The sequence below is a fragment of the Kwoniella shandongensis genome, chromosome 4 (assembly GCF_008629635.2).
Source record: "Kwoniella shandongensis chromosome 4, complete sequence".
Classification (NCBI taxonomy): domain Eukaryota; kingdom Fungi; phylum Basidiomycota; class Tremellomycetes; order Tremellales; family Cryptococcaceae; genus Kwoniella; species Kwoniella shandongensis.
The window spans coordinates 1022892-1035209 of NC_089290.1; the positions used below are offsets into that span (position 1 = coordinate 1022892).

Genomic DNA, 12318 nt, shown 5'->3' on the forward strand with positions numbered 1-12318 from the left:
GGCCATTATTTATAGTTTCATTTACATTAGACCAGATGCGTTGTCATCAGTACATGCATTCATTATAGATTGGACATGGCGTGAGCAGAGCAGAATTTACGTTGTCTACCCTTGCGGAGGAGTTATGTGTGCTCCTAGAGTAGGGTCGAAGAGGAGGGTTTCCACCTCGCTTCTTGTCGTGCACTGGAACAGCTGACGAAAACCATCTTGCATCCTCCTACAGTATTGAACACACATTGCATCGAAACAAAAGAAAAATATATGAATCTATGCCAAAGTGTATTGTTTGTTGAAAATATGTGTGTTTGATAGGTTAAATGTGTGTTGACTCTCGAATCTATGCTAAAAATATGCGAACTACTTTCTGCCCGTCTTGATACTTATACAATCGCACTTGATCCGTCGTCAAAGGACGACGCTCTCGTCTCCGTCAGATTCCTACTCATCGTTCCTTCTCTCACCGGAGTCAAAGCTCCACCACCTCTCATTCCAGCTGGTGGAGCTCTATCTCTTTCTCTTTCTCTCCCACGTTCTCGCTCCCTATCTCTATCCCTATCGAAACTCTCTCTCGGTAAACTGAATTGCAAGCCGGCCGAGGAAGGTGATCCTGGAACTGTCATCCCTCCAAACGAACTTGATCTTCGATGTGTAATGATTCCTCCACCTTCACCTTCACCACCACCACCAGATACAGGACCACCATTGTGTTGATGATGAGGAAGATGATGCGGTAAGGCAGTGATAGGTCCTTGATGAACCGGACTGATATCTCTCGCCATGGACATCCCGCCAGAAGAACCGCGTCGCGTATGCGTGAAGATTTCTTCTGTAAACATACTGGCTCGACGGGAAGCTCGACGTGATCGTTCTTCCTCGAAAGCGGTCTCTTCAGCTGCTGTGAAGTCTTTCGGTACTGTAGAAGCGAGAGGGGTTAGCATGGATGGACATCTTCGCGTTGCTACAGGATAAATCAGACATACACATGACGGCTCGGTCAATCTGCGGTCGCGAGGGTCAGCTCGAGATTCATACTATCGACATAAAGCTCTCCATACTCACGGCGACAGGCAGACCACGATGACGGCCTCGAAGCATGACAGCGATAACTACCAACTTGGAAAGTTTCCTGAAACCTCCTGAGAACCTATATTGGCAACAACTGTATCAGCATTGAACTTTGCAAGTGCTAGGTATCCACTCACGAGTAATTGTCATATGCCACGCCGAGACTAAGACCGACGGTACCGTACGCGCTGACGAGCTCGAAAACGATGTTGAAAATATCGAACCATTCCCGATCGTCGTCGATGTGCCCTCGCTGCACGTAGCCGTGATCAGTATGGAGTATGGGCCATAGGTTGCTCCAGCTTAGTACTCACCTCAATGATGCAAACCAGCCAAAGCGCGAAACCGAGCCACCAAATATCTAATTTGGCCCGTTAGCGATCTGCGCAACAGCTAAAATCGATAACACTCACCAAAGGCCAATTGTCTTCTGGCATGCCAGCCGACATACTTTGCAACAGCCTGCGCGCCTTCCGTTTGCTCCATGTCGCCAAACTCTTCCTCATCGGCTTCTTCATCGAACAAACCCAAACTCTTCTCCTCATACACATTTGTCGCACGAACCGAAAGGGCGATGGGATAGACGGAAATATACTGGGTGTCAATTTCTGCTCAAAGTAAAGCTAACTCACCATCATGATAACGTATAAAACCTTCACAGCAGGAGCAAGAGCGCCAAGCGCAACGATACCGAACCCCGCGGCTCGTACGGCAGCTGATTGTAGGAAAGCGGCAGCGATCCGAGGTCCAACGGGGATAGCCATGATCGATCTATAGAAAATTAGCTTCGCGAGCGAGTCATACACTTGAAATAACTTACGGTGTTCCAATGTCAAGCACCAAAAAACTGACCCAATCGATCAAGCTACAAAGTCAGCATACAGTCATGGTATGTACACTCACGTTAATCCAATCATGACAAGACCGAGGAACCAAGTCTGCGTCGAGGGGAACAAGTAAACGAAACATCTGGATACCGCACGTCAGTGATGCTACGAGGACGAGGCATTAGGGTGAGCTCACCGTCGCGGGTGATCAAGGAGAAATTTGAGAGATTCCCGAGCGCGAGACGATTCCGGTACGAGTTTGTAGCACACCCAGCTGCGTAGGCCGTTAGCTGTAATGTAACGGTGCGGATCTCACGAGCAGCTCACACAGTGCAACGTAGACTAGCAAGGGTAGGACTTTGTCAGTACATGAGAAGCGCCACGGGAAGGAGAACATACAAAATAGGCTGTAGACTGGTCAGCAATAGTCGCTTCAAGCAAATCAAAACCACTCACAAAAGCAGTATTCCCAGCAAAGATGAGAATGATCAACACTGTCCGGAGTCAGTGCGCACGTCAAAACTCTCTCGTGAAATACACTCACCAACGATCATGACATACGCCCTCTGGAATGGAATCATACTCGTATCACACAAGCTCATTCCGGTATTTGAGAATGCAGAGACGGACTGAAAGAGGGCGAACCACGGTATTCTGACATGCCTTGGTTGCTCGTTAAACACGTTGTCGTAACGGTTACCAGCCGCAATGTATGGTGCCATGATTATGAACCCGGCAAGTTGAAAGAAGACAAAATACTATAGGGTTGTTATTAATGACCTGACACGCAAGCGAGACGTATCGACTCACCCCCACAACGATGTAGAGCAACACCCTCAGGGCTCGATATTCGACACCACCAAGCTCATCCATCTGATCTTGTGTCAGACCCGTGAATCTACTATTTCTCCCGACCACAGCCGCGAAAGAGATGTATGGCACTTCCTTTCCCTCAGTACCACTCGGCGCTATACTCCCTCGTCCTGCAATTGTATTCGTTCGTGCCATTGTAAACGATTTCTCCAGGTTTTTGGTAGCTTCTGGGAAGGCACGACGGAACACTTTCTTTCCGATTTCCAGCGGAGTCGGAAAGCCACCGAACCCTGTCAGACGAGGATCGGGCTTGGTAATGCTGGCCGGCCGTGAGGAGTAAGTACGGGGAAATGCACTAGACTGCATGGTAGCGGTACGTGGTAAACGGTCTGCAACGCTAGTCAGCACCCTATGCACACGGCATCGTTTATGAGAAATACGCACTCTCGCCTCCACGGAAAGTAGCTGTTCGAGGGAAACCAAAGTCCCTTTGAGTCGTTGTTCCCCTTTCCCGTTCTCTGTAGTCATGACTGTCGTCCATGTCGTCATCGAAAGCAATAGTCTTGGATCTCGGGAATGCGTCTGAACATACTGCTCAGCGTTGACTTCACATCTCCGCGCGCTACTCACCATCCGTTAACTGAAGCCCAGCGTAGGGTGTCCGGCGAGGTGATCGAGTGGGTGTAGACGGTCGCCTGTACATCAGCGTCCAATCAAACTCCTGCAACTCACTGTTCAGGTGTCAAGTGACCCGGACTTTCCGTCATGAAGTTGGAAGTGTCCATATTATGATCCTCTTCCTGCGCTTGGGCCTGTCCACTCTCCACAGCCGCTTCCAATGCGCTCGACAACTGTCGCCCAGTATCAAGTTCCGACTGATCTCTCTCTGGCAAGAAGATTGAACCTGCTCTTTCTGGCGTCGGAGCTGGCGTATGTATCTCCGCCCTCTCCGCATCGTACCATCCCATCGGGTTGACAAGACCCACTCCTCCTCCTGAGACACGCTTGATCATGTCCGTCCTTAACTTCTGATGACCCTTCTTCTTTGCCTTCTGATGGCCTTCTACATGCTTGCGTTCGTGCTTCTTGGGGGAAGGCGGGACAGGTTTCATCTCCAGCGACGGGGTGGAAGTGCGTTCGTCGGGGGATCCTCCTTTCGAGCCAAGCTTGTCCTATGAACGACCGTCAACACGATCTCGGAGAAGAAGCAGATCAAACTCACCCCGCTGGACTTGCCAAAGGTCGCACTGAACCGTCTTCGGATCGCTGTGAGAGGCGGTCCGATTGTAGCTACCCTCGAGAACGTTTTGCTAATATTGAACCTCGATCGAGCGTTCCTTTCTCTCAAAACGTGCTTGAAAGTCTGTCGGAAGAAGTATCTGCGGGAGGGATCAGCACTGGATGTCGCGTAAGTCGGAAGAATGACTCACTGTCTGACCAGAATCATGACGATTGACACAAATGTCTGATAGTGCATCAATTCTCATCAGCCTTTTGTGTAGCAATTCTTGTAACCCGGGGACACTCACCAAACTGCCAATGATCATCTGCAGGAACAATAGCACCTGCTGAAACACGCTCAAAGTACTGAGATTGATCGAAGCAAGACCCGTGACTGTCATCGCTGACATACAACAGAACAAACAGTCGATATAGTCGATATGATATGTCGTGTTCGCGCCGTACATGATTCCCGACGTGATGAGTGGAATCTAGCAACGCATACGTCAATATGAAACACAAGTATTCTAGTGGGCGAGTAACGATACTCACTATTGTAAAGGTCAAGAGATGGACACGATAAAAGTTGAGAGAACTGAGAAATATCGCTTTCCATCTTGCCGCTGCCGAAGGAACCGCCAGATGGGACGGTAACGAAGGTATCGTCCGCATCGAAGGCATCTTGACGGTGTATACTCGCTACACGCGAGATGTGGATCTCTAACTCGGATCGATTTGAGGCGATGAAGCAAGCACTAGATCGCTAACACTCTACTATTTCTTGTCGTTGGTTTGTTATTGATCCCGTCCAAACATATTGTTGTTATTATATTTCACTCTGTATTGTTGTCGATGCCTTTTGACCGTCGAACGTGCGCAAGTATAGTAAGAAGTGATGGTACAACAGGTAAGCACGGATGTCGAGTTCTATTCACAGAGATTATTGATGATGATGGGTATGAGCACAAAGGAAATGGGAACAGGTCAATGTTATTGATGAATGGAGTAGTAGGTGAGAGACAAGTAAGTAACCGAGCACTTCTGTGCTTTTGGAGCCAAAACGCAAAAAGCAAGATCCCGTCACCGCTCAACCACGTGTCGACTCACGGGCAAAAGGGATGTTTTTCGTTCCCAATTTAGAACACACAGATCGTAGGCAAGCAGCGCCATACGCTACACACCTGCAACGGTAGACAGTAGCAGCATACATAAATCTGCATGACTGCAGCGGTAGCATGGCTTGCGGCACTATCAACGTGTGATGAAAAATCTCTGGTAGAAGTCAAAGCGTTTGTTTCATATCGCGCTCAGCCATTCTGATCTCGACATCTGAGATCTACGTCTTGGTCGAGACAGACAACAGCGGTACAAGCACAAACGTTTGTCTCACGACAATCTGCGCGAACTTCCAAGTTGTCAGAATGGAGTATGCACCATCGATCAAGTTGGCTGACTGAATGCATCTCGGATGCAAATTTTGTATTTCTTCTATTCTTCCATCTCAACCATTCCACCAAGCGACATCTATGGCGCACCACCCGCTTTCAACCTTCTCACTCGGAGTTCTCGCAAAGCAACGACGCCTGTGTAAGCGGCGATGACGGAGAGCGCAATGAGAGGGGGAAGGAGCTGTAATGCACGAGATTAGCAGAGTGCCTCTTCTTGACGTGCAAAGCGATTGCGTGCTCGTATAACAGTGAAAGTCACACTCACCTGGTAGAGCTTGAGACCGACCCAGTACACAAAGATGAGAGTCTCAATGGCAGCAAGGACGAGCAAGAAGACGTAAGAAGATACTGGTGGGCTTTGGAAGTTGAGAGATGGGAAGATTCTCGAGAGCTGGAAAACAATGCATCGTTCTCATCAGTCTGGAATCATAGACCTGTGAGCTTGGAGTGTCACTCACCAAAGCCAAGAGCAAACCCCACGGAGCAAGAGTGATTATGACACCAGCTCCGCTCTTTGTCCAACCAACGGTCTTCTCCTCCTCTTTGAAAGTGTGTACGATCTCCTGCTCGGCCTGGAACGCTGGCTCGCCCTGACGAGGTGGGAGATCATGTCGTTTTCGAACGAGAGGTTTGAGGATCGAGTCGGGGATAGTGAGCTCGCCAAGGGGGTAGGCGAGAGGTGTAAGTGCGTCTAGTGAGGAAAGGAGAAGGGTGAGGTGGAATTTGCCGTGCGTGGGGAGAAGAGCAGGGTGAGGTTTGGCGGTGTTCTATAGAATAGTCATGTCAGCAATCCCTCGTCTCGTGTTGGTCTTTTTCATTCGGATAGTGGGATTGAGAGCGAGCATATCGTCCGCAGCACACAGCTGCGGTTTAACACTTACAATGGTGATCTGAGCCTTCCCGTTGCCCTTCACGCTCAATGGCAAAGTCACATCATCTCCCTTGGGATCTTCGAGGAGCAAGTGTGCTTGTTGAGGATACACTGACTCGCCAGTCGCTGTGTCGATGACGGTGAACGCGAGTTTAAAGATGGATTGCTCGGTGAGCGTTATGGGATTAGGAAGGGGTTCAGGCTCTTTCAATCTACAAGGAAGACAAGCCACATCACAGTCAGCTCTCATCACTCTTTCGTCACCGCTATTTGACAGGGATAGATACAAGGAGCCAGAACAAAGCTTGACTCACGTATATGTAGCATCGCTGATTCCGTTTGAAGAGGTGATAGACACCTTGGCAGCCTTGATACCCAATGCTCCTTTCGCGGAGACGGCAGTCGCAGAAAGAGCCGCAACGAGACCGAGAACAGCCACACGTCGAAAGAAAGCGAGCATGGCGAGTTTGGATAGGTGAGGGGATTGTTTGTCTGTCGTCCAACAGGTGGCCTTGTCTATAGTTGCTGGATATCAAGCAGTTGGCAATGCTGGAGACGTGGAGGTGGACCAAGCGCGAGGGAACGAAGCCCACGTGGATAGGTTCGTGATCAGAAAGGCGTCAACATTGAGCCGTGCCTTTGTCTCCAAGGCAAGCGAGCTTTCTTTTTAGGCTCCCCAAACCTCCACTGCCACATGACGTTTCGCCGACTCGGCATTTAGAATTTCAGAAGTTTGTTCACGCTTCCTCCACCCGGGAATCACGTCTATATAAACCGCTCCAAATTTCCATTCTTTTCTCTTTCTCCTCAATGATCATACTTTGCAGGTTAGTCGAGTACTACATTTGCTCCTTCCCCTCCCACTCTACCGCTCTTTCGAGCTCTCTTCCCGCCTTCTCGTCGCCTTCTCCTGGCTCTCCCCTTTGTGACGGCTTCGCTGACATGGATTCTCCCACTCTCACAGGATTTCTGTATAGTCACTGTTCTTCTTTGCTAGTCTACACTAGCCACATTTTCCACGTCGAGGTGATGATCCAGTCACCCGCCCCGCTCTCTCACAGAGGCATTTAGCCGTCAGTCAAAGTCTCTCTCGGGAGGTCTTTGATTGGGAGGTTATCGAAGAAGCTGGCGGTACGCGGACCCGTCGACCTTTCGAGGAAGATGGGGGGCGGCCGTGGGCTGGGGCAGGCTTTCTGATCGACGTTCTTTCTCTTCGCTCTTTCTCTTCGACTACACGACGATAGGATAGTTTCTCGAAATTTCACTAGGTGAGCATGCATTTCCGATATATGTTTCAACGAAAATTTTCCATCATTCAACCTTCCATCCCTTTCGAAACTACCCATTCAAACAATCCCTCACCTTCCATTTCTACAACTCCCCCCGTCCTCGCACACACTCACCCCCTACCTACGATTGATGACCCGAGTGCATTTGGCTTGAGGACGTCGCTCCGCGGCGTCGATGCTGAAAAAACCACGCTACCTTATAAATTACTTCTGACAAAACCTTCAACTGCCTCTTATCCTTTCTCTTCGCTAGCGTGGTCGATGAGTCATGGACAGTGTGCTGACCAAACGTTTAGTTCGCTTGCAGATTTTCATCGATACTTGCCTTCGTTGATCTTGTAGTTTGACATTAACCATGATTGTTTATGCACCTTCATGTTGTTGACATCGGACGCTTCGTTGCACTGTCCCGGATTCAGTTCAATGTCCAGTTACCCTTGTTTGTTGCCCATACCCCGATGCTCACGAGGTTACAACACGAAGACTACACTTCGCTGTCCTTATAATGCAGTTGCCTCCTCACATACGACATAGCAGGCACATGTAAACATCAATATACATATAAAAACGTAAACAATCGTGTACATCATAAGACTCTGTTTCCAGTCCTCGCTACGCTTCTCTGCACTAAGAACATCTGCTGCCCTCCCCTCTATTACGTCGGCTATTCTACTTGTGATGTTGCTTGAGGAATTTCAAGACGTTCTCAGGACTGTAGAGCAAGAAGAGCAAGAATGAAGATCAGCAGAGAATAGATCGCCGCACAGAGATACTGTTAAACTATCACTCACTCGGTTGCGGGCTTGACGCCGAGAGCGATATCAACTAGCTTTCCCGTTTCCTTCTCGAAGATGAAGTGTGATCGCTTGACGCTACATGTCGATCGGTATCAGCACCGCTGCCTTTCTCCCATCAAGTTAGGCTCACTTTTTGGGCAAAACAAATGCACCGAGTCTGTTAAACAAATGCGGTGATCAGCTTCTCTCCCATGAGAGGTCACGTTAAGGCATCCACTGACCGTTTTATGAGCTTGCTCTCGGGATCGCAGAGCAGTTTGTAGTTGAGCTCTTTCTTGGTTATCCACTGAGTCATTGTTTCTCGTCAGCTTTGAAATGAACCCGTACTGGATCGTGTAGGCTAGCCCACCTTTTGTTGAGCAGCTGGGGTATCTCTCGACAAACCATAGATCTCATACCCAAGTTCTGAGATTTCGTCGTAGCTATCTCTAAAGCCACAAGCTTGAGTTGTACAACCCGGAGTATCCGCCTACATTCACCTCATCAGCTGTAATCTTTCTAAGTCAATAGAGCATTCAACTGACCTTTGGATAGAGGAAGAACACGACGCCCTTCTCTCCTGCCAACGTCGAAACATCGACTTCTGTACCGGTATTATCTTGTAATTTGATCTTGGGCAGCTTATCGCCTTTCTTCAATTGTCCCCTCGAAGAAGTCTCAGGTTCAGCATTGGCAGAAGCTTCGAGCTCTTTCTCCTTCTTTGCAGAAGCAGAGGCAGAGACAGTCTTTGATGTCGTCGCTTTCTTAGAAGTGCTCTTCGTCTCCTCTTTCGTAGGTGATAAAGACGAAGGTTTAGCTTTCTTGGAGGCTTTCTTCTCGTCGTCGCCGTTCGCGGTATTCTCGGCTGGTCGCTAAGAAGGGGAGGAGAAGGAGTCAGCTGATCAGCACGATAAACAAGTCGACAAGGTCAGCTTACCTTCTTCGACTCTGTCACCTTCTTCGCCTTGTCACCGTTCGTAGCGGTTGACTTTGGCTTGTCGGCGATTCTTGCTGATCGTCGGGAGGCAGGAGGACGAGACGATGAAGTGGGGCCGTTACTTTCTTTCTTTGATGGAGGCATGGTGAGCGATGTATCGAATGGGGTAATGAGCTGTGTTGATAGGGTGGATGGACAGTCTTAATACGATATGAAGAAGCCTACTCGGTATATATAGGTGTGGTTGTTGTCATCATATTAGGTGACCGGATCCCACTTAAGACACCACAGTCGACTTGGGCCCCCGAGGTCAGGCACAGCTCACATACGTGTCATTATTCTGTCCATTATTGATAATGTGACTCAGGTTCACCCCTGGCGCGTTTCCGGTAATTCCTATCAAAATCTACTCGTACACTATCGCGGCTCTCCGTGTTGATGGTCCTGTAGCTGGTTTGTCCTGAAAAAAGTTGGAATGTTGCATTGATGCTTGATGTCAGAGCTGTTATTAGTTGTATATTAACCAAAACCGAAATCACACTCTCTCACATCTCCTATCCCCTTGTCCCTTACCTCTGTCTTGATCCACCAGCAATAGTGAGTAGAGCGCTGAATGCATACATGTGCCAATTGAGCGTTACGCTGGGACAGAGCGCTTACTTTGGCCACTCGTTCGTCCTGCAGTGTGTGGTATCCTCGGTTTGCTCCTTCACGACCCCTTGGCCACTCAGACCAACCTTGCCGGTACTGAGATGTGTGTTTAGTCCTTTTAGCAAACACGAAACGTTCACTGACTCTACGTTTACATCAGTGCCGAGGGTCTCTCGCTCCTTCAACACCGGTACGTCTGAACGTAAATCACTTACTCATCAAATAGCTAATACACCCACGTAGAGGACAAGATGCGGCAGGTATCGTCACTTGCGGGTCAGGTGGTCGATTCTACCAAGTCAAGGCGAACGGCATGGTCAGGGACGTGTTTGACGCTCCCGCCGTTGCTGGTTTGAAGGGTTGGATGGGTGTCGGACATGGTCAGTCGTGATCTGCTTGGGAAATGGTGACTGGTCGTCTGACGTCGGTTTATGGTTTCAGTCCGTTACCCCACCGCTGGTAGCTCTGCTCATGCCGAGGCTCAACCTTTCTACGTCAACTCTCCTTACGGTATTGTCTTTGCCCACGTGAGTGATTTGCATATTCCCACTTAGACACCATCAGCAAATATACTGAAGTTTGTTCGCTCCATTTAGAACGGTAACATCGTCAACACCCCTGCTCTTCGTCAATTCCTCGATGTCGACGCTCACCGACACATCAATACCGACTCGGACTCTGAGCTCCTCCTCAACATCCTCGCCAACAACCTCCAAAAGACTGGTAAATTCCGTATCAACGAAGAAGATATCTTCACCGCTATCGGAGACCTCACCAAGTCATGTATCGGTGCCTATGCTTGTGTCGGTATGCTCGCTGGTTTCGGTTTGATCGCCTTCAGGGATCCTAACGGTATTCGACCCGCCGGTATTGCGACTAGGAAGGGAGGCAGAGGTGGTACAGATTACTTGGTTGCTAGTGAGAGCGTTGTCGCTCAAGCTTTGGGTTTCGACGGTTGGGAGGACATCAAAGCGGGTAAGCGTCATCACTCCAGCGTTACATCTGGAGTAATATGCTGACCTCGGTCTAGGCGAGGCAATCATCATCACTCGAGAGAAGATCTCCCGACGACAAGTCGCCGAGCCTAAAGTTCTCGCTCCTGACATCTTCGAACACGTCTACTTCGCTCGACCCGACTCGACCATCGATGGTATCAGCGTTTATCGAAGTCGAATGGCCATGGGAGAGTACCTCGCCGAGACTGCCAAGAAGGAGCTCGCCCGAGTGGGTCTCACCGTCGACGTCGTCATCCCCGTTCCGGACACTTCTCGAGTTGCTGCGTTGCAACTTGCGCAACATCTGAACATCCCATACAGAGAGGGTTTCGTGAAGAACAGATATGTTGGAAGGACTTTCATCATGCCCGGCCAGAGTCAACGGTGAGTTGCCTCATATGACGGCTGAGTTGGTCAGTTGCTGATATTTCCCCTTGTGTAGACGAAAAAACGTCAGAAGAAAACTCAACGCTATGCCCATGGAGTTCGCCGACAAGGTCGTCATGCTCGTCGATGGTGAGCTGCTTCTCTGGCATCGGCCTCGCGCAGGAGTCCAGCTGACCATGTGCAACAGACTCTATTGTTCGAGGCACAACCTCCAAGGAGATTGTCCAGATGGCCCGGGAAGTCGGTGCGAAGAAGATCATCTTTGCTTCGTGTGCCCCTCCTATCCGGTGAGCCTGTCGCTGCGACTCGTGAAGTAACCCAGCTGACAGAATGCATTCATAGATACTCCAACGTGTACGGTATCGATATGCCCTCCAGACATGAGCTTGTCGCCCACGACCGAACCACCGAGGAGATTGCCACCCACATCGGTGCCGACCTTGTCATCTACCAGACCTTGGAAGATCTCGTCGCATCATGTCAGAAGTTCAACCCTGCCATCAAGCAGTTTGACTGTTCCGTCTTCACGGGAGAATATGTCACCGGTGGTGTCGACGGTCGATATTTGGATCACATCGAGAAATTGAGGAATGATAACGCAAAGGCGAAGAAGACCCACAGCGCTGTTGAACAAGCCGAGGTCACCGAAGGTGGATGTAATGGTCCCATGAGTGAGTGATGCACATACATCTTGACGAACGGTGCCGTTGCTAATGTCTATACGTGTAGACGGCTCCGATTCGTTGATCAGTATCACGAGAAACGACTCGATCATGGGTTTGGCTAACCATTCACCCAAAGTCGGTCCTACATCGATGCCGTCACCCAACGACACGGTTGGTCTGCACAACTCGTTCTACGGGCAATAACGCTGTGAGAAGGGTAAAAGGAAAAGGGTTGGATGAAGGAAACTAGAGGCATCAGTCAAACATAAAAACTATCTTATTGCATATCATTCTGTAGGGCATGTATATCCGGTCACGTTCGAAGCTACGTCCAACCGTTCGCTGTCATATCAAGAAAAGCGTGTTCAGTTGT

General features: G+C 49.5%; 5 protein-coding genes across 5 annotated transcripts; 1 reads left to right on the forward strand and 4 right to left on the reverse strand.

Moving 5' to 3' along the window:
* Positions 1-380: 380 nt before the first annotated feature.
* CI109_102395 (uncharacterized protein) lies at positions 381-3408 on the reverse strand (the record flags this gene model as incomplete). Its single annotated transcript, XM_065967143.1, has 17 exons — positions 381-913; positions 981-999; positions 1060-1144; positions 1203-1318; positions 1380-1426; positions 1479-1599; positions 1698-1836; positions 1886-1912; positions 1969-2034; positions 2089-2166; positions 2220-2234; positions 2292-2299; positions 2349-2386; positions 2437-2650; positions 2703-3094; positions 3150-3287; positions 3336-3408. 17 exons carry the CDS (start codon positions 3406-3408, stop codon positions 381-383), a joined length of 2109 nt encoding a protein of 702 aa, XP_065823215.1.
* A 25-nt stretch (positions 3409-3433) lies between these two features.
* Positions 3434-4607, reverse strand: CI109_102396 (uncharacterized protein; the record flags this gene model as incomplete). Its single annotated transcript, XM_065967144.1, has 5 exons — positions 3434-3877; positions 3928-4084; positions 4136-4170; positions 4235-4417; positions 4479-4607. The coding sequence occupies 5 exons, from the start codon at positions 4605-4607 to the stop codon at positions 3434-3436; spliced, it is 948 nt and encodes a 315-aa protein (XP_065823216.1).
* Positions 4608-5450: 843 nt separating this feature from the next.
* On the reverse strand, positions 5451-6705 carry CI109_102397 (uncharacterized protein; the record flags this gene model as incomplete). The annotated part of the gene is made up of 5 exons (XM_032004447.1): positions 5451-5555; positions 5640-5765; positions 5833-6141; positions 6256-6457; positions 6560-6705. The coding sequence occupies 5 exons, from the start codon at positions 6703-6705 to the stop codon at positions 5451-5453; spliced, it is 888 nt and encodes a 295-aa protein (XP_031861312.1).
* A 1498-nt stretch (positions 6706-8203) lies between these two features.
* On the reverse strand, positions 8204-9391 carry CI109_102398 (uncharacterized protein; the record flags this gene model as incomplete). The annotated part of the gene is made up of 7 exons (XM_032004446.1): positions 8204-8246; positions 8326-8406; positions 8462-8488; positions 8553-8617; positions 8681-8800; positions 8856-9182; positions 9248-9391. The coding sequence occupies 7 exons, from the start codon at positions 9389-9391 to the stop codon at positions 8204-8206; spliced, it is 807 nt and encodes a 268-aa protein (XP_031861311.1).
* A 67-nt stretch (positions 9392-9458) lies between these two features.
* On the forward strand, positions 9459-12149 carry CI109_102399 (amidophosphoribosyltransferase; the record flags this gene model as incomplete). The annotated part of the gene is made up of 12 exons (XM_032004445.1): positions 9459-9475; positions 9615-9700; positions 9932-10001; positions 10059-10088; positions 10142-10278; positions 10340-10425; positions 10495-10873; positions 10929-11277; positions 11336-11409; positions 11468-11567; positions 11623-11951; positions 12010-12149. 12 exons carry the CDS (start codon positions 9459-9461, stop codon positions 12147-12149), a joined length of 1797 nt encoding a protein of 598 aa, XP_031861310.1.
* Between the last annotated feature and the right edge of the window lie 169 nt (positions 12150-12318).